Genomic DNA, 22,574 nt, shown 5'->3' with positions numbered 1-22,574 from the left:
CTGCTTTTCACTGATGTTCCCCAGATCTGTGGAGAGATGGTTGAAACCAGTTATTGGTAACTGTGAACTTAAATTGTAGGATACTGCTTTGTTTTGTACTGAACTTTGGCACTTAACTTCCAGAGCATCAAGAAAAATACCTGTAAGCATTTTGTTGAACAGGTGGAATAATGGTAAAAGCAATATACTTGCAAATAATCTTTATAAGTAAGTAATTTGGAGAAAAACTGCTCTTGGCTCTTAGACCTTTTTAATAGACTAAAATCTAAAGGAAATTGTGTCATATGCTCAGTGCATAATTTTTTAATCCTATAAAATTCTACTCTCTATAGTCAAAATGAATGAGTCCATTTGCTTACAATGGTGGGAGTGGCAATGAAAGAAAGGGAAAGGAACATGTTTATATGTTTATGGAGCAGCCTGTTTCAGGACTGATGTCTGCTGTCTTTGGTCATAATAAGCTGTCAGTAATATTCCATACACTTTAGGACAAATACATAGGTGTCAATTTTGAAATAGGTATTACTTACCCCTGTTTTAACTGAACGTAATCCAAAAGATAAAACGTAAGGAGACTTATAGATAGATGAGTATATTTCTATTAAGCTTGAATCAAAAGGTAGCCCAGCATGCTTCAAAGTACCTCTGGGGCTTCCCTGGTGGCGCAGTGGTTGAAAGTCCGCCTGCCGATGCAGGGGACACGGGTTTGTGCCCCGGTCCGGGAAGATCCCACATGCCGCGGAGCGGCTGGGCCCGTGAGCCATGGCCGCTGAGCCTGCGCGTCCAGAGCCTGTGCTCCGCAACGAGAGAGGCCACAACAGTGAGAGGCCCGCGTACCGCAAAAAAATTTTTTAAAAAGTACCTCTGGTTTTGAAGTAAATTTCTTACAACTCAGAATAAAACATACACATGCTCTGATTTACCGTTGTTTTTCCTGAACAAATTATCTCCACGGAAGCAAAGACTTGTGAATTTCTTGGTTAATTTATGCTTTTTTGTCCTAAGTAATGAGCTAAGCCATACTTGTTTATTCATTTTCCTGCAGACGGCAGCCGGTGAGCCCTCCTCCACCTCCACGGCCGATTTCCCCACCCCATACTTACGGCTACATTTCAGGACCCCTTGTCTCAGATATGGATACAGATGCGCCAGAAGAGGAAGAAGACGAAGCCGACATGGAAGTAGCCAAGATGCAGACCAGAAGGCTTTTGTTACGCGGGCTTGAGCAGACCCCTGCCTCCAGTGTTGGGGACCTGGAGAGCTCTGTCACTGGGTCCATGATCAATGGCTGGGGCTCAGCCTCAGAGGAGGACAACATTTCCAGCGGACGCTCCAGTGTTAGTTCTTCTGACGGCTCCTTTTTCACCGATGCCGATTTTGCCCAGGCAGTGGCAGCAGCAGCAGAATACGCTGGTCTGAAAGTGGCACGGCGCCAAATGCAGGATGCTGCTGGTAAGTCGTCCGCTTTTCTCCAAGCTGGGAAAGGAAATTCGATGTGCATTTGTCAGTTGCTGATTGGAGATCCATAATCGTATATTGCTGATTATGGAGATCCATAATCTTATGTCCTATATGAAATGCAACTATTATTACTCTTTTTTTTTTTTTTGGCTGCCTAAGGAAACCAAGGTCCAAGATGATGATGTAGCTTGCTTATTCCCTTTTTCATAACAGGCTTTTTAAATCTTCTATTTTATTTTTATTTAATAAATCCTATGTAATGTGAGTGAAGCTACCTGAAAAGTCTTCATTTTTAAGATAGTCTTAGCAAATATATGTACAATTTCTTTTGGAATGTATATGGTCAATTAAATGAGGTTTGTGTTATATGGTTTTTTTTAAGATGTAAAAAGTCACCAAAATAAAATTCATTGAGGTAGTTCTCTCATCCCATTTAATTAGAAAGTGTCTAGGAGAAATAGATAAATGTCCAGAGGGGACGCTCAACCATTGGAAACCGGGCTGTTTCTCCTTAACCCCTATTCTCTTCATGTCCTCTCAATTAGAACACTCATTTAATTGAGAAGATATAAAGATGTTTGTACTATACACACATTTTCAAGCATAAGTATGTTCGATACTTAAAGTATACATTGTTAATCTAATAATTTGGAGAGCAAGTTAATCCAAACGCTTATGTATTTTTTCCATCTATTTTCCCTTTTCATTGCCAGTAGCCTGTTTTTAATTACTGTATATCCATTCTTATGTTTTAACCCATTTTTACTTATCTCCCACTCCCAACTCTGTTTAGAAAGTAAATAGTATGAGAAAGAAAAAAATTTTAATTTAAATCATACATTTATCACATGCTTTTCATTTCTGTATAATGGAATATTTACATATAGACATTCATATACATGTTGAGTGTATATATATTTCTGGTAACCAAGAAAATATGAATAGAGTAAAAATAATGTGGTCAAAAAGAGAGCTATTTCTGAGAAAGACTATCACAACAAATCAATAATTGCTATTTTGTTCTGTTTTTCTTAGTTTATTAACTATCACATTGGTAGTTTTCCATGTTCTCTTCAGATATTGGATTGGTCATTATTTCTTATCAGTGTAGAATATATTCAGAGAAAATTTAACTCACATCATAAAGTTTTCTTTTCCTATATATTATTTATCAAGAATGTGTTGCAGGGAAAAAGAATGTCTAATATCTCTCAAACTATTATCATAGAATGCATACTTATTTCAGCCAGCCCTATACTTTATGATATTCAACCAAATTTCCTTTTTCTCTCCTAGTTGCTTCTGGGTATAATAAAATAAGTATGCAAACATATCTATCGTTCCTAATAAATAAATAACATTTAACTTTATATATAGCTTTTGTTTCTCCTTATTTTTTAATCTTCTGTAAAAAAAAACTAAATAAGTGAAATTAAGCATCTCAAACTACTGCTTTCAGATTGCATTAAGCATGTGTTTCAGTTCATTAAATCAACAAGACATAGAAATAATGTTGAAAATGCATCTGCGAACAACCTTATGCCTTAGGGTCTATGAGCAGTAGATGGCCTTACACAATAGAATGAGTAATGGGTTCAGTCTCAGCCCTAATTCTCTTTTCATGGATATGTAACTTTAATTGTAATAGTCTCCATCATAGCTAAAAAGAGTTTGGTTTAATATTTTATTGTACTGTAATTTAGTGGCTCTTCTGGTTTTCGTTCGGTTCATAATTATAATGAACTAAACAGGCATTGGACTCTGCTTATTAAAGTGTTCTTTTCAGGAAAGGGTGCTGCTTATCATATGACTTGAAGTTAATATGAATGAATAATCCAATCACATTGCTTCTCACTTGGCTGCATTAATGTCTTTTACTTAATATGCTTCCGTTAGCACATTTAAATGTGTTGATTTTACTATATGTGGCTTCTTCTGCTTATAGCCAAAACACATATTGTCTGGGTCTCTCTGAGGTTTCTTGTAGTGCAACAGAAAGTTCTGGATTTGAATCTCTGGAATTTCAAGGAACCAAAATAACAAAGGTCAAGTGTAGGGCCAATAGATCTCCACTGCCATTATGGATTAAATATTTTGTGCAGTTGTAAGATGTCTCTGTAAGAAAAAGCCAGAGAATTGGAGAGCACCGCAGTGCACCATGTCTGATTAGCAGATTCATTTATCACCTGTGAATATTGTCCCTCTAAAATCAAATAACCGAAAACAACTACCTATATCATCACCAAAAAATATAAAAGTCTCTGGAGGGGGTCACTTTAAATATCCATAACCAGCAAATAAATATCTTGTGAGAGAAAAGGGGTGTGAGTAATTTTTGGCAGGTCTGAATACGTGAGCTAGCTTAATTCCAGCCCACCTTAAGAGAAAATACCTGAGAATGTATTAAGATACTAGGAATCTGTCTTCAAAGAATAGCACAAACATATTTAATTAAAATAAGGGATGTATTTTGTACTGTTCATTCTTAGAATATGAATTTCTTAAGGGCCCTGGCTATTCCTTTTGAGAAAGCAACAGACATTGGATATATTATGTAAAATTTTAATTAACATTTTTGTTTAATCATAACACTTGAGTGAAGGTAGATGCAACAGTCAAAATGCTTTTCTTTAATAAATAGGTATCAGAATAAAGGTACCATTTTTAAAAAAAAGAGCCTGAAAATGCTTTTAGGGTATTTTTTCCAGTGGATAGCTCAAGCAGAATAAGAAGAATCCTATTGTTTACTAGAATCGTTTATTTAAGCTTTTTTTTTTTTTTAATTAGGGATGTTTATAGTTTTAGTGTTTTATTTTGATTATTAGTGTTAAATTAAATTAAACTTTATTGGTGAGTTTGGCTCTGATATTTTTCCTCAGGCCGCCGACATTTTCATGCATCCCAGTGTCCTAGACCCACAAGTCCTGTTTCCACAGACAGCAACATGAGTGCTGCGGTAGTACAGAAGGCCAGACCAACCAAGAAACAAAAACACCAGCCAGGACATCTGCGCAGAGAAGCCTACACAGATGGTAAGTCCATTGAAATGGATGGAAACATCTATGAATCTCTCCTCTTTATCCTGGCTCTCCAGGACTTGAAAATGCATCCACTGACATTAGAAATTACATTAAAAATTCATTAAACAGTAAGCCTCATATTACTTATAGGAATGATTGACTTCCATATCTTATCAGGCATCTCAAGTCCCTGAAGTTTTCTAGTAAGTAGGTTATTTCAGAAAGTAAAACAATGTATAATACTTTTAATATTCTTAAAAGGTTATTATATAGTCTTAAACAAATAGACATTATTGTAGTTGAAGTCATGGCATAGGCTTAACCTTCATCACATTCACTGATAACTCTTCCGAAATGTCCTCACTTTTTTTCCTGGTGAATTTTGCATTCAAATAGAAGACAATAAGCTCATTTAAACATAAATTCTAACTATAGTGATGATATGAACAGTTAGTCTGTGCCCCAAAAGGCAAATCGAATCATCTTCCTTCATGCCTTCACATACAGTATCCATTCTCACTGAAGAAGTAAGGCTTGTATTCTCCAGGGAGCACAGGAGAATACCGCAAACATTGTGATGTTGTCTAGAGAAAGCCTTTAATGAAAGTGCCTCAGGTGGCCCGGCATTTATTAAACTGCCACCTTCTCGTTTTATAAAACAACCCCAAGGGCTTTGTTGGAAATTCACGTAAGATAAATTCTCTCAGACTCACCCATCTTGTCAAGTTTGCTGAATCTGCTAAAGGGTTGGGGGGAGAAGATTGTCACAGGTGCTGTTCCCCAACCTGATAGAACCTTCATTACCAGTCAGCAATGTTTCACAAAGGGCATCATTTTCCATTACCATATGAAAGACCAATGTTATAGATCCTTATCCAAGGTTACAAGGAAGGTTTTCTAAGGCACTTCTCTGATTCCTGCCACTTGACAGAAAAAATTTAATACAAAGCTCACAGCATGATGAGCACAAGTAATTTTGCAATGAGTGGCTGTCCATGCTATTATCTATACTTTATTCGGAGTATTTTCTCTCACTAGCATCTATCTGATATTAGACTACATTAAATACTGGCATGACACAGCGCACCTGGGCCTCCTGGATCCTGCCCAGGACTCTTTTGTCAGCGAAACTGAGCTGTCAGAATATTATCCGGTTTTGAAGGGTTATTATAGTGGCTTTGTGCATGTTTCCCTCTGTGAAGGGACAAACACTAGGTGTAAATCCCCAAACTCTATTGGCAGTTTTACATTTATGGGATCCCTATAATGGCATTTTACAAGTTTTATAGCTCTTCTATCAGTTTTTATTATCTAGAAGAGAGTGCTCCTAAGAGAAAACTGGTCAAACATCAAACCTTGATGTAAATACATCTAGGTTGAATACATCAGGGAAAAAACCTAGCCTAAAGGTTTGTGTAGCTCTTTCTACCTCTTATTTATACTTGTTTCAAGGGGCTTCTGGCATTGAGTGATGCTTTTTAAAATGCTTTAAAACTAACACGGTATTGTGAAGCAATTATACTCCAATAAAAAAAAATGCTTTAAATAATGTAAACATGCCAGTTAAAGGGCATAGTGTTGCAGTTACAAATTACACTGTGCTTGAAAATTGTGATCTATATTTATTGCCCCACGTTCTGGAGTACTTATTTCAGTGTGTTTAATAATTAAATATAAATTCTAACTAATCCCTGAATAACAGCTATTAAATTGAATGATGAAGCAACCAAGTTATTTTTTAAGTTAATTTCAGAAATACCAAAGAAATATGTTAAAATATTTGAAAGCGAAAAAGTTAATAAGAAATATTATTTAAATTTCTAAATGTTCATTTCACAAGTGATTATGCAGAGTAGTCATAATATATACCACAATGTAGAAGCCAGTAATTATTTTCTCTAAGTCACAGAAATAGACAAAATTGAGCTACAACTAAAGCTGTTTTTTAAATACTAGATCTACCTTCCTTTTAGCATTTTGATAACCAACTGTCTTTTAGTTACGTTTACTGTACTAACAAGTCTTGAATTTAATTCTGGATGCTTTCTGATTTGGTAACGAAAAAAATAACAAAGCTATGTGTTATTTTATACATTTCCATAATGCATATTGATGAACCAAAATCATTTAAATGCAGATACTTCCTAATGCACCAAATAAAAGAAATGCACATACTCTTGATAGTACTGATTATAGCATGGAAACAAACATCATTTTATCAGAAATCACTTTCTCATTTTTTGAAAAAAATATTTACAGTTCATTCATGAAGAAACTCAATTGCAGATACAATTTGTACAGTTATTAAAGAAAGAGAGAGAGGGAAGGGAAAGAAAGAATTTAAAGAGCTGCCAATTGTGAAAATGAGAATTAAATATATTAGTAAGACCTGGAGGGTTCTTTCGTTTTTGCTTTTTATGATTAAAATACATCAACTATGATGGATGAGTTTGATTATTGTCAATAGACTTCTTATGTGAGCTATTTTCAGTCTATGGTATGTCAGTCGAGTGTGCAGCATCTTTACTTTGTAAATTTTGTTCAAATTATCAGTTTCCTTTGCAGAATTTTTGTAAATTCTATAAGGAGAGATAAAGAGTGGCTGGGTCTCAAATGATAAAGAGTAATTTGTGATGACCCTTGTCAGTCAGCTCTGATTAGTTTTCTAGGGCTATCCTAAGAAAGTACCAGGGACTAGGTGACTTAAACAACAGAAATTTATTTCCTCACAGTTCTGGAGGCTAAAAGTCCAAGATCACGGTGTAGGCAGGGTTGGTTTCTTCTGAAGCCTCTCTTCTTGGCTTGTAGATGACCACCTTCTCCCTGTGTCTCCACTTGGTCTTCCCTCAGTGAATGTATGTGCCCTCTTCTTCTAAGGACACCAGTCAGGTTAGATTAGGGCCTACCCTAAGGACCTCATTTTAATTTAGTTACCTCTTTAAAGACCCTGTCATCAAATACAAGTCACATTCTGAGGCACTGGGGATGAGGACTTCAACATGGGAATTTCGGAGGGGACGCAATTCAGCCCATAACAGCCCACAAGCCCCTAATCCATGGCACTGTGCCATACCTTGTTTGCAGGTAAATGCTGGGTCTCATAAACACTCAGGGAGTACTCATTGCAAAGCAGAAGGCTGCATGTTATTGACACACTGACAGGCAGAATCCAACTCTTTATTTATTTCATATTTGCCGCTTCCAAGTTTAACCCAGATGAAGGGTAGGATTAAAATATATGAATATTTATCAGTCAGACTTTTATCGAGTTAAAGCCAAGCATAAGTGCATTTCTAGGACCTTCTAATTGATTCTTTCCACCGCTTTTCAACCCCTTCTGAAGCATTTACATACTTGATTTAAAAACCAAATCTACATTATTTCTCCAGCTCTACTTTTCATAAATTATAAATTCACCACCCTCTTTGGAATGATGCTGTTTTGACTTGATATATCATTAATTACAAGGTCTGGGAATTTAAGTAGTTAAGTAAATAGAGTGCTGGATCTCCATAGTGAGTTAATGCCGGCAGAATTGTCTCCATGTGTATGTTCTTACGTATTATTTTACATGCATTATATTGGTATTTAGACAGTCTTGTATAAAGAATGGTGTTTATATGATTGTATAAAGAAAGAGTCTATACATATATATGAGTTCCATAATCCCATTTGTTAAACCCAATTTTAGCTATTAGGGGTATGAACTGGATGAAAGTACTATTTATCACTTTATGAAATATAGAATTGTTTATACTATGATAATCCCTGATTTGACTCAGGGATTTTACAATACCTAAAAAAGAATTTATTTGGTAATCTGTTTATCTTAAGAAATTACGCCCACCAGCATTCCCCTCTGTCACTTATATACAGTGGCAATCATATGCAGGAAGTTAGAACTCTTAAAAATATCATTGGATTCTCTTCTCTTTTTCTACCTGTATGATAGATACAGGTGTATCTATATACCTATATAGAGCATCCAGTAATAGATTTTGTCTCGAGAGTTATAGATTCCTGAGGCTTTGTATGATCTTATGATAGTGATCATCGTCAGCTTTGCGACCCAAGAAGCCCAGACACTTTACGATTTGGTGATAGTGGCAGTCATCAGCTTCCTGAGAAGCTGTGTTTGCAACCAGTTTGAGTTTGTAGCAAGCAGATAGTGCAGAAATGAGCCTGCAGTCACTCATTCGCTCTGCTTCCAGGTATGTTCTGAATTAGGCTTTTCTCCTCGCATTGTCAGTCCCAGGCTAAGTCTGAACTTAGAACAGCTCAGCCTTGGGCCTCTTGGCTTTAAGCCACTCACTACAACCTGTCTTCTGACTCTTTGGTTGTTTTTAATAAACAAGCCACAGATGAGGGAGAATATCATGATAGTACTTTTTTTTAAGTGTTGTTTTAAAAAAATTTGTTAAAGTCGTAAAGGAGGAAAATCAACACTAGTGACGACGGCAATTTATGTTGTAAGACAAAAAAATCTTTTGATTTTCCCAGAGTCTTGGGAAAATTAATGCTACGGACTGTACTTTGGCCCCCATTTTATTTTTATTATTATTTAAAAAACTTTCTTTTGTGGTACGCGGCCCTCTCACTGCTGCGGCCTCTCCCATTGTGGAGCACAGGCTCCGGACGCGCAGGCTCAGCGGCCATGGCTCACGGGCCCAGCCGCACCGCGGCACCTGAGATCTTCCCGGACCGGGGCACGAACCCGTGTCCCCTGCATCGGCAGGCGGACTCTCAACCACTGCGCCACCAGGGAAGCCCATGGCCCCCATTTTAGATAAAAAGTATTGAGGCCGTTTACATGAAAAGGAGAACGTGGTGAACTGTGAGAACTAACAACAACAGCAAAATGCAAGTTACAGTCTGACCACTTTTAATAACGGAGTCCTAAGTAAAACAGCTGGTAGTAAGATGGTACCTCAAGCTTTCTGCTTTCAAAAACCAATACAACAAATCGTAATGCCTTAGTTATATAGCACATAAGGTCAAAAGAAAATTAGTTTTTAAAAAATTCATATCTACTTAAGGAACAAAAGAAAAGGATTAATTACTTTTTTTTAAATACAAGAATGAGAAATACTAGATTAAAACTGATGCTTCCTAGAACCCTTAATTTGCTATTATATTAAAAATTTTCAAGGCACAATTTTAATATTCAAGAGTTTATTATGCTGGTATATGTAAATGATAGTCAGTGGACCATTGCTAATAATAGTGAAATATCTGGAAATAACCTAAATATTCCTCTGTAGGGATTGATATGAATAATGATATATTCATAAAACAGAACATTATACAAACTTTTCATAAAAAGAGGTAACTATATGTACACATATGAAAATGTATACAACTACACAGGTGAAAAAAGTGCAATCCCTTTTATGTTACTAAGAAAGAAAGACTGTCACATTCTGATGGGCAGACAGCCACTCTACACAATCCCAGATGTGGCCATTTTACATAGTTCCTAATGTGAATGGTGTTCCCTGGAGTTTTGCAACTTGGCAGCCCTGCTTTAGATGCATAAATAATTTCTGGAATGATCTATAAAAACCTATTCAAACTGATTACCTCTGCACCAATACTGAGGATTTGAAATGAAGGTGGGGAGGTATAAAGGATTGTATTTCCTAGTCTTTATGTACTTTTGAATTTTTACCATGTGAGTGTATATTTTTTGTGGAAAATCTTAATGTTAAGTTTGTAATAACTAAGCATTTAATACATGTTCTGTACATGTTTTAGTTGACTTATTCTATCACACAGACATTTCTCTGCAAATATGGAAACATTACCATTTCTAAAGTCATGACGAAAAAAACTACGCTGATAATTCCCAAATCTCTGTGTCTCTGGTTTTGACCTCCCTTGAAATTCAGATTTTATGTACAACAACCTGCTGGACATCTCTATCTGGATACTTCAAAAGCTCCTCCTATTTACTTTTCTAGAATAGAACTCACGTTCTTCCCTTGCAAACCACCTCTTCCTCACCCCTATATTCCTCATCTTCAGAGATGCTTCTCTCATTCCTCTAGTCAACTATGGCAAAAATCCTAAAAGTTATCTAATGGATAGTCTTCCCCTACTATATTCAATTGATCATTAGATAATACTGATTTTTCTTCCTTTTACTTTCTCAAACATATCTACTCTCCATCTGAACAGGCAACAATACAATTCTATCTCCTGTCATTACTTACTGAGCTATTAAAATAACTTCTTGGCCTCCTGGATTCAAGACTTTCCTTTTAATCCATCCTCCAGACTACACCAGAACAGCCTAAAACTAGAAGCTATTCATATTCTTCTATTAACTTTCCAGCTATTACTAGGTTATTTACTTCTTTTCCCTGGAATATGTACATAGGAGTCATTTTAAAAAAATAACGCCACTTAAAGCAAATGAATTTTCTAGAAATCAAATTTTATACCTACTTCTATCTTTAAGTATGTCTATAATAGAAGTTGAATTATATATAATACCCAATTATATGTAATATATTAATATATAATTATAGATGTAGATTAAATTATATTTATACTAGTGATCATCTTGTTTAAAATCTGTGGGTGCATATACAAAGTGGAGAGATCCCATCAGTGAATGGTAGATTGTGAACATGCGATAGAATGAAATAGTAGTATAAACAACACTGAACCAAAAATTAAGAATTTGGGGGCATTAGTCCTAGTTCTGATCATATTTACCTTTAAGATTGGAAAATAACTTAAGATCTATGTGTTTGAGTTTCCCTATCTACAAAATGAGAAAGGATTCAGGGTGGATTAGGGATGGCAAATAGATCTCAACTCAAGTGCCAGCCTCAGTCAATTTGAAGTGATTGCCTCAAGCGTAAGGGTATCCATCTGGAATCAGCAACGTTACGCTGAAATCAATTGGGAAAATCTGCCGTGGTTGCAGTAGAGAAAGTTATGGCATACATACCCACCATGGTAGCCATCCCAAGACCAGATAACCTCTAAGTCCCAGCTCTATGATTCAATATTCCTATGCTAGATAAAAATGAGAGTACATTAAAATTGTTGGTCATCTTATTCCTTGGTTGCCTTCAGTTGTTCCAGTTCATTTAAGATATATTGTCTCACAGTTGAATGTGACTCTAATGGCAATGCTAATGTTGACAACTTTATAAGTGGCAAACTTTTACAGTACTTTAAATATTTCTTTTTAGATCTTCCACCTCCTCCTGTGCCACCTCCTGCTATAAAGTCACCCACTGCCCAATCCAAGGCACAGCTGGAGGTACGACCTGTAATGGTGCCAAAACTCCCTTCCATAGAAGCAAGAACAGACAGATCATCAGAGAGAAAAGGAGGCAGTTACAAGGGGAGAGAAGTATTGGATGGAAGACAAGTTGCTGAAATGCGGCCAAATCCAGGTGACCCCAGAGAAGCACAGGAACAGCAAAATGATGGGAAAGGACGAGGAAACAAGGCAGCAAAACGAGACCTTCCACCAGCAAAGACTCATCTCATCCAAGGTACTGATTTAGTCAAGCAGCCAATAAATATAGATTGAACATGTTTGCATGGTACTCTGCTAGGTTCTTTAGGATCCTGTGCAAAGGGTGAGATTTAGAAATTTGCTCTCTGTTGGAGGAGACAGGCATGCTCCCAGATAATTTGAATACAGTTAATTCTAATACATGACATATGCAAGTCTTCCTTGGAGAGGTGCCAAATGAATTGAATTTTAAAGGAAAGCATGATTTCCACAAGTTAAACAGGGAGAAGGGGATATCTGGCAAAGGAAGTAAGTGGTGAAAAAATATGAAAATGGGAAAATGAATGTTTGGTGAATACTTATTTACAGTTTGGCTGGAGAATTAGATACTTGGGGCCAGGGACAAATGGTAAAAGATACAACTAGAAAGGTGGTTTAGCCTGACTGGGAAGGCAGGGAATACTATTCTGAAGAGTCTGGGATTTATGATATGGGCAGTGATGAGCCAGCCAAAAATCTGATCAAGAAATTACATAATCAGATTTGTGCTTTAAAAAAATAACTGACAGCACTCTACAGTGAAGGAAGAGTCGGGAATTGGGTAGCTGAAAGTATCAGAACATTGCAAAATAATCTAGGTATAAAATATGAAAGCACTGAATTAAAACAGTTATGCAAAGTAAAAGGAGAAACAAGCTACATAGGCATTTCAGAGGTAGATCTTATAGGACTTGGTGACTAATTGAATGTAAAAAAGTAAAATGAACTAATGGAGTAAAAGAAAAGTTACTCAGGTGTTAACTAGATGGCTCTCTATGACTAGTGGAACATAATTGTATTAACCAATGTAAAGAAGAATGGGGAAAAGGATAAAAGTCTTGTGGAAAATAACTTCAGTTATGAATGGATTAAGGTACTGACAAGAACACAGATATGAAGAAAATCAATAAGAACTTAGAGAACTAAGTTTAAAGATCAGGAGAAAGGTTGTAGGTAGAGAGTGGATTTTAGAACCAGCAACACAGAGGTGAAAATTGTTTGAATTACAAAAGCTAAATTATCTTGCAGTGATACAGTAGATAATGTATCAATCAGTTCTCTGGAAAGAAAACAAAACAAACCTCCAGTTTGTAGCCATTTGCTTACTTCTGTTGTGTAATTACTCCCAGAATGGCTAGTTTCAAGCTACTAATATGAAATCAGTGTATGTGGAGTTGGGAGGAGATGGGTACAGTGAGCTCTTATGAGAACAAGTGAGCTCTCTCCAACACACCACAGTCAGAGATGATTGTATTTAAAGGTTACCCATGGGGAGAGGGAAAGGGGGAGGGGCAGGATAGGAATGGGGAATAAAGAGGTACAGACTACTATGTATAAAATAAATAAGCTACAAGAATATATTGTACAGCACAGAGAATATAGCCATTACTTTAAATAGAGCCTAATCTATAAAAATATTGAATCACTCCGTTGTACACCTGAAACTAATATAATGTTATAAATCAACTACACTTCAATAAAAATACATACATACATACATACTTACATGTTTGGCAGAGGGACATTCTATATAGAAACTGAGGTGGATCCACCCAGTGATATAAAATAATCAAGCTATCCAAGCTAGAAATAATAGTATCCCAGAAAGAATGGAGATAGAAATTTTAAGATAGGAAGGAATATAAAATGCCACAGAAGTGAAAGGTGGGTGTGAATGGGGGTGAGGGTGAGAGAATGGGTGGAGGACACACAGATTTTACAAAATGTTTTTTGTGGGTTGTATTTAAAAGAACTGTTTTTAGTGGAGTAGTCAGAATAGAATCCTGCCTGTAGGGGGCTGGAAAGTGAATGGAAGTTGTGGAAGCGGGTGATGAGTATGGGCTCTTCGCAGAAGGTTGGGAAGGAGAAGAGAGGTCGAGGTAGGGTTTGACAGGAAGGCAGAATCTGTGAAAATGTTTTAGGATAGTGTATTTGAACATTATTATAGAATAAGGAGAAGAAACTGTTTAGGCAGAAGAGATACAAGAAAAGGAAGGTGATTGATGAAGGAATCAGGAAAGAATGATGGGGAAATGAATCTTAGGAGGCTGTAAGTGCACTTTAACTACAACTGTATTTTCAAAGCTGTACTTTGGTAAGATTAGACATCAATCTATTGTTCTATTTACTACGCGCATCTGGTCATTAGCAACTTCCTTTCAATGTGGAAGACAGTTTCACTTTGCTCTGTGACAGAAGCCTGAATCCCTCATCTAGGCATGGACTCAGCCGTGAAATGATGGTAACACTGTGCATTCCTATGTGGCCGCAGAGTACTTGGTGACATCACCACAATCTGAAGTTTGAAAAACTTTGCTTATTTTTGTCAGTTAAGCCAAAGGAGATCTGAACTTTTAACTTTGTGTGATTATACTCCAAGTAGTGATTCATAAATTATGAAATTTATGTCTGGCTGAAAGTGCAGACCGATTTGCTGCTCACAGGCAACCTTCCTCCAAAGTAAGTTCAATTCTTCAGGAGAAAATTTTACAACTCGGAAAGATTTGGTGTATGCATAATTAGAACAAAGAGATGAAATTATGGGTCTTTTAATTATCATTTCTGTACCTTGCTATAATTTTAACCTTCATAATTCAATTTACATTATTTGTAATAAAAGAGGCTCCCTGATTTACATGTGTAACAAATGGTTATTTTTAATTAAGGAGAGTGGTCTTCCAGACTTCAGGGTCTGATATTTTTGCTGACATTTACCTCAGTTAGTTCAATCTATCTCTACATATATCAAACATCTACCGTGTTATTAAGCATTGTACTAGTTCTGAGATTTTTGTGGAAACATGAACCTTGACCTCAAGGAGCTTATAGTCAGAGAGGGAGACAGGTATCTATAGATTCACAGGTACACTCATATTTTTTTTTTAACATCCTTATTGGAGTATAATTGCTTTACAATGTTGTGTTAGTTTCTGCTGTATAACAAAGTGAATCAGCTATACGTATACATATATCCCAATATCTCCCCCCTCTTGCGTCTCCCTCCCACCCTCCCTATCCCACCCTTCTAGGTGGACACAGAGCACTGAGCTGATCTCCCTGTGTTATGTGGCTGCTTCCCACTAGCTATCTATTTTACGTTTGGTAGTGTATATATGTGCACGCCACTCTCTCGCTTCATCCCAGCTTACCCTTCCCCCTCCCTGTGTCCTCAAGTCCATTCTCTGCATCTGTGTCTTTATTCCTGTCCTGCCCCTAGGTTCTTCAAAACCATTTTTTTTTTTAGATTCCATATATATGTGTTAGCATACAGTGTTTGTTTTTCTCTTTCTGACTTACTTCACTCTGTATGACAGTCTCTAGGTCCATCCACCTCACTACAAATAACTCAATTTTGTTTCTTTTTATGGCTGAGTAATATTCCATTGTATATATTTGCCAGGTCTTCTTTATTCAGTCATCTGTCTATGGACACTTAGGTGCTTCCATGTCCTGGCTATTGTAAATAGAGCTGCAATGAACATTGTGGTACATGACTCTTTTTGAATTATGGTTTTCTCAGGGTATATGCCCAGTTAATGTTTATGGTGCTCTGATACTTGAGAGTCCAGAGAAGAGAAAATTAGCCCAGTCTTGTGGGAGATGGAATATAAAGAAAGACTTCTTGATCTTTCCTGGTGGAAATGACCCATAAGCTGAGTGTCCAGGATGGGTGGAATTTAGCTTAAGTAAGAAGAGTGGATAGATTGTTCTGGCAGAGAAAGTCATCATGAAAGGTTAAGGTACATTGAAGAGGCTGTAAGAAATTCAGTATTACTAGACATTAAACATGGTAAATTGGTAAAAATGAAGCTCTTGCGGTAAACGTAAGCTTAAATCAGAGAGAGCCTGTAGTTACTATAAAAGGAAGGTGGCTGAGTGAAGCCAGTTTAGAGGGAAATAACTTAAGAAGCAGAGACCTGTTAGAAGATATTTTCAACCCCCAGAAGAGATGTAGAGAATATAAACCAAGCTGTGGGAGCAGGGATGAGTGAGTGGGAAAATTCAGGAAACTTCTTAGAGTTAAAATCATCCTTACATGTTATATAGTTGAATGTATGGAAAAGATACATTTTAAGGGTTATGGGAAGGTTTGTTGGAAGGGAGGGAAGATCCTGAAATAATTCCAGTTTTCTGTCTTAGGTATCTTAATGATGAGTGACGTCATTGGCTACATTAGGGAATACAGAGAGGGAAGAAATCTCAGAGAAGTGGACATGATGAAGTCAATGTTCAACATGTGGAGTTTGAGGGACCCTCAAGAGGGAAGTGTTCAACCAGGCAGAGTTCAGGAACTATAAATTAATAACTCATCATGATGAGTTAAAATTTAAGCCACTCATTCATTCAATCAGCATACTTACTGATGGCCTATTCTATGTCAAACTGAGAGTGTATCAGTACACAAAGCAGAGAAAAATATCTGCCCTCATGGCAGCTGTATTCTAGAAAAGTTTACAATATGAGAGAATGGATGAAATCACCCAGGGTGAGTGGAGAAAAAGGTTTTTCTGTACACACACACGTGTGTGCACGTGCGCACGCTGGACCAAAAGCAGAAACCTGCAGGAAGGGCATCAACATAAGGGCATCTGCATAAGAAGAACCCACAGAAGACTGGCCAGGAAGGAAGGAGGGATATAGGAGCTAAGAGAGTAGTCATGTTTAAATTGATAGTGGTTTTCAGATGAAGGGCAGTGAGAAGTCCAGAGACGTAAGGGCTGAAACATGATTAACATTATCAAAGCCAACAGTGAATTTTCTCAGTTTCCTTGTAGTAATGTGGGCATAAGTAGATTTCGGTGCGATACAAAGTGAATGGGAGTTGTGACGACCAATATTGAGTCCAGGTTGCTTTTCAAGAAGCTTTGCTAAGCAATCGGTAGATAAAGTATTGATTTATGTAGAGCACAGACTTAGGGGAAAGCTTTTAGCAAATGAGATATTTTGTCATAATGTAGTTTGTCAAAAACTAAATTCAGTAGAAGAAGGTGGATGAAACAGGGACTGAAGACGAAGGTCACAGAGGACCAAGTGCCGTGAAGCTAGGGTGCAGGTGTAGTGGTCCACATGGACTGTGAAACCCCAGAGAGTCAGAAGTCTGCGTCAGGAACTAAAGTTGTGATGAATAGAACAGGAAAAAGGTATCATTAGGGTGGACTACAAAGGCTACATAACTCGACTGCTTGGCCCTCACAAGAGGAGGATGTTTTTGTGGAGGAGCAGTGATTTAGAGCTGGTGTTAGTGAGCTAAAGGCAAACCTTCCTCCTTCCACTACAGGGAACTGCAGTGGAAACTTTAGGGGAAATCAGATTTCATTCAGGAAATGTGGGCCGTAGAGGAAGCTTTTAGAGGAGGAAAACAAAAGGGCATGAGGAAGAGGTTTTGTTTTGCTTTGTTTTTATGTGTTTGGTGTCCAAAGGGTAGAATGGATAGGCTTTGGAGAGAAGCGAGCGGTCGGAAGATGCGTCAATAGATGCAGCACCAAATTTAAAGCAGTATGGAGATAGAAATTCAGGAGACAGTACTTAACTGGAGTGGCTTGTTTGTTTATTTATTTATTTATTTATTGGCTGCGTTGGGTCTTGTTGCTGCGTGCAGGCTTTCCCTCTAGTTGCGGCGAGCAGGGGCTAGTCTTCATTGCGGTGCACAAGCTTCTCATTGCAGTGGCTTCTCTTGTTGCGGAGCACAGGCTCTAGGCACGTGGGCTTCAGTAGCTGCGGCACTCGGGCTCAGTAGTTGTGGTTCACGGGCTCTAGAGCACAGGCTCAGTAGTTGTGGCGCACAGGCTTAGTTGCTCCGCGGCATGTGGGATCTTCCCGAACGAGGGATTGAACCCGTGTCCCCTGCATTGGCAGGAGGATTCTTAACCACTGCGCTACCAGGGAGGTCCCCTGGAGTGGCTTGTTTTTTGAAGCTAGCAATGATGTCAGGCTTTTGAGAATCAAGGTTTCACAATTTAAAATATGATGTTGAAATGGTAGTTGGCATCTAGGAAGTGAATCCGGTCTTGGCTCTGTTTTGGTGATTCAAGAAGACTGGGCTTTTTTTCTATCAATGCCTTATAATTCCTTCATAATTTACATAGGGACATATTACAATGTCTCACTTGTTTTCCCATCAACACTAGCAGCTCCTCTGAGTGTAGATACTATTATCACTTTTTTAGAAAAGTTGAAACTAAAGCCTAAAATAATGGGAGATCACATGGTTAAGGATAGAACTGGAAGCCATGTCTGACTCCAGGTTTGGGTTCCCTCTTTTAAGGATGTTGATCTCAAGTGAATTTGAGGTAGACAAGAGCTTATGAGTGGAGTCAACAAAAATCCCAACCACTACTAGGAAAACAGCAAGGTTGTTATTTTCAAAAGACATTGCTGCCTTGTTCATTACTGTTATAAAACGTCCTCATTTGTTCCTCAGAAACACTGATGTTTCCCCATTCAGAATTATAGACACAAGTGATACATTATACAATGAAATGTACAGTGGTGTTCATACGCACTTATTGTATTTCATTACACAGAGGATATTCTACCTTACTGTAGACCTACTTTTCCGACATCAAATAATCCCAGAGATCCTAGTTCTTCAAGCTCAATGTCATCAAGAGGATCAGGAAGCAGACAAAGAGAACAAGCAAATGTAGGTCGAAGAAATATTTCAGAAATGCAAGTTCTTGGAGGATATGAAAGAGAAGATAATAATGAAGAATTAGAGGTATCTATAATTTTTTTCAAGTTTCCCAACATTAGACAAGTTTTTATATCAGTCTCAAAGTTAAAAACATCCATCAGTCTACAGAAATGTTACTGTTTCATCACAAACCCTGTCACTGATGCCAACAACTGAAATTCTGAGAATTTAATGATTTATTTGAAATGTGTTCCAAAGTTTTAAATGGTAATAACAGCTTCTTTTTAGGTGTTAGGGTTCATATTTATCTGTAGCTATTCACATAGGAAATATATATGGCAAAAATGTTGTTAGGTTATAAGAACTGTTGATCTAGATAATTATGATTCATAATATTACAGTAGGTTATAAAAACCCAATAAAGTGACAGAGTTATCAGGTGTGAGTGCGGGTGTTTTGCCTGCGCTACCTGCCACCCTAGTGATCACTGGGGTTAATCAGGGTGACCTGGCCAACTCGTTCATCTTCAGTCTTTTGAAAATGGGAACCTGATACTTGACACTGACCTTCCCAATCTTCTTGAGTCAAAGATACACTCCTTTGTTGGAATCTATAGGTAGTGTTTTAAGATAGAGTTGGCAGTAAATCACATCATATTATAAAATCATCTCCTGTTTTTAAGACTGTGTTTTCATCATTTAATAAAAAAACAAGTTGGGGACAAATTTATCTTACAAATATATTTAATCTCAAGGAGATTGTTTAAGTTGAGTGTTAAACTAAATCTTTTTATAATAGAAGATGAAAAATTATAATTAATTATGTCAAATTGAATTTTCTATAATGCCCAATATATCAATATTTTGATTTTGAGGTTTGGAATAAGAAGGCTTTCCTGGGCTTCCCTGGTGGCACAGTGGTTGAGAGTCCGCCTGCTGATGCAGGGGACACGGGTTCGTGCCCCAGTCCGGGAAAGATCCCACATGCCGCGGAGCGGCTGGGCCCGTGAGCCATGGCCGCTGAGCCTGCGCGTCCGGAGCCTGTGCTCCACAACGGGAGAGGCCACAACAGTGAGAGGCCCGCGTACTGCAAAAAAAAAAAAAAAAAAAAAAAAAGGCTTTCCTTTTGCAAATGCTGTTAGAAAAGCTATTTTTTAGGTTTTTGGTTGTTTTTCTTTAGAAGAGCCCTTTTGGGGAAAAAAGTCATCATAGACAACCTACTACTTAAAACCAATAAAAATTGAGCTATAATGTTGAGTTGAGGCTGGGGGAGTAAAGAACTTCGCCTCTTCCTTCTCCTCTCACCCTGTGCCACACCTGCCAACACCCAGACACTGTGTGGAACACAGTTTAGTACTTGTTAGAGAACTATTAGATTTGCTATCAAAACCAGCTAAAATTGACAAATTAATATGTTGCCATGAGCACTTTCTAGTGTAGCTAGTGAATGAATGAAGAAACACAAATTATAAGAATAAAAGCATATAAATAAACATGAAATAGGACAATACTCTAAGATTTATTTTAAAATTTAACAAGAACTTATGTCTTACAGGAAACTGAAAGCTGAAGACAACCAGAGAGGCTTGTGAGATCTAATGTGAAAGTTATCACTCAAGATGCCTCGTGTCTGATGACATATGACGCCAGATAAAATGTTCAGTGCAATCAGAGTGTACAAATTGTCGTTTTTATTCCTCTTATTGGAATACCATTTTTTTTTAAAGTTTATTGGGGTTTTATTGTTGTTGTTTGATCCCTATCCTTACGAAGAACCTCCCTATTCCCCTCACTGTTGGAACAAATCATTACACCTTGCTTCCAGCAAGGGAAGTATTTGACTTCTTGCTTCAGTCATCAGCCAGCAGGAGAGAACAAAACAGTTCTTTTGCATTTTGCCCCTGAGATGTGGCATTGCACTGCTTATATACCAAGCCAATTTACAGCAAAATATTGATCAAAGATACAACGTTGACTAATCAACCTCATGTCAAGGGCTCTCAAGATATAATCTTTCTGTAACCAACTGCTAATGCAAACTAAAACATAACTTCATTTTAACATGATTTTAAAATCAGTCTTTCATACCACCCTCTGCTGGGAGAAAAAAAAAATACGTAGCAAATGCAGAACAACCACAAACAATTTGAATGGGGTAGAAACATTGTAAATATATACTCTTTGCAACCCCTGGTGGTACTTTACTTTGTCTTCATTTCAATCATTGAAGTATATTCTTATTGGAAATGTACTTTTGGATAAGTAGGGGTAAGCCAGTTGGATATCTGGTTGTCAAGTCATTGTCATAAGTCAGCCTAGCAAAAACCTTGTTCTATTTTTCAATCAAAAAGCAATTATAAATGCATATTACAAACAAATGGATGTTTTTAATGACCAATTGAATAAGGACATCCCTATCTTAACTGGCCTAAATTTCTTCTGGTAGTGTCAGTTCAACTTTCAGAAGTGCCACTTAAGGAAGTTTGATTTTTGTTTTTGTAATGCACTGTTTTTAATCTTTTTTTTTTTTTTTTGGTTTTAAAAGCACAATCACTAAACTTTATTTGTAAACCATTGTAACTATTAACCTTTTTTGTCTTATTGAAAAAAAAATGTTGAGAAGCGTTTTTAACCTGTTTTGTTAATGCTCTATGTTTGTATTTGGAATATTTGAATGATGACAGATGGTGAAGTAACGTGCATACTTTATTGTGGGCCATGTACGCAATGGTTCTTACTTTTCCCGGACTTAAAGAAAAAAAGGTTTAAGTTTGTTGTGGCCAATGGTGAAACTTACAAGAATTCCTTATAAGCTCAAATAGAGGCATTACTTGCTTTGAATTGCCAAATGATGCCCTCTGACTGTAGATTTTTATGATCCTTTTTTTGTCATTATATAAATTTCATTGACTTTATAATTGGTGCTATTGAAGAAAAAAAATGTACATTTATTCAAATATAGGTATCAGGCCTGACCCCACTGGAAAACAAAGCCAAACAAAACTGAACCACACACACAAAAAAAGGTGGTGTTCACCAAAAACTAAATGTGTTCATTTAGATAATTTGGAACTTACATAGAAAAGGTGTGCAGTACTAAGGGAACAATCCATGTGATTAATGTTTTCATTATGTTCATGTAAGAAGCCTCTTATTTTTAGCCATAATTTTGCATACTGAAAATCCAATAATCAGAAAAGTAATTTTGTCACATTATTTATTAAAAATGTTCTCAAATACATCATTCTTTCTTGTGTTGATTTCTTTTATTTTGCATTGTGTTATCAAATGTATTCCATTTAATCACAGAGTTGTGCTGTCTTAACATGTCACTACTGTATTATCAAATGCGTAAAAATTCTCTTTTATGAACAGCCAGGTTTTACTTGTAAGGAAGAATTCTCATTTTACTTTTCTGAAATTAAAGATATAAGATGAATCATAAACTAAAAGTTAGTCGTTTAATCAGAGAGTAACTTTGTCAATATTAAAAATGTCCTAAAATGTTTATGTGTATGAATCTGAATTTCAGTTAACCTATTTCTGAAATAGCCAGAATTCAACTACGATAAATCTGACTTGTAAAGTTTGGACTACTTATGTTTTGTCAACAAGAAAATTATGTAAATCCAAAAGGTTTATCAGTAATTATCTGCTTTCTGGTTACAAATATATGTGAAATTTTGAGAATACAATACCTATCATATACCAGGTTGCATACTATTGTTCATTAGATTAAAGTTAGCATATTCAGTTATTCAACTTTGGATGAATGAAGTGGGCATCATGTCTTGGAAGTTCCAAGGGCAATAGAATTTAGTGAACGTTTTTTTCCTATGGCATATACATTGCTAAATTTTGTGTTGATCATACTTTGAAAATATGGAAAAAATTTGAAAAAATGGGGGTGATCATTTGAAATTTAATTTTACAAAAATGAAGTA

At 36.8% G+C, this 22,574-nt stretch overlaps 1 protein-coding gene across 1 annotated transcript in view; it reads left to right on the top strand.

Moving 5' to 3' along the window:
• Positions 1–21,874, top strand: part of ROBO1 (roundabout guidance receptor 1) — a 390,378-nt gene extending 368,504 nt beyond the window's left edge. The window contains exons 25-29 of the mRNA XM_022579460.3: positions 1,046–1,452; positions 4,341–4,493; positions 11,687–11,995; positions 18,522–18,715; positions 20,186–21,874. Of these exons, the coding sequence (XP_022435168.1) occupies positions 1,046–1,452; positions 4,341–4,493; positions 11,687–11,995; positions 18,522–18,715; positions 20,186–20,200 (1,078 nt within the window). The 3' untranslated portion in view covers positions 20,201–21,874. The remainder of the gene's footprint in view (positions 1–1,045; positions 1,453–4,340; positions 4,494–11,686; positions 11,996–18,521; positions 18,716–20,185) is intronic.
• The last annotated feature ends 700 nt before the right edge of the window (positions 21,875–22,574 follow it).

Source organism: Delphinapterus leucas, chromosome 4, assembly GCF_059928025.1.
Source record: "Delphinapterus leucas isolate spDelLeu-1000000601 "Yukka" chromosome 4, BTC_Dleu_Yukka2, whole genome shotgun sequence".
Lineage (NCBI taxonomy): Eukaryota > Metazoa > Chordata > Mammalia > Artiodactyla > Monodontidae > Delphinapterus > Delphinapterus leucas.
Note: the sequence above shows the minus strand (reverse complement) of the source record. Positions and strands in the feature narration are given on the sequence as shown.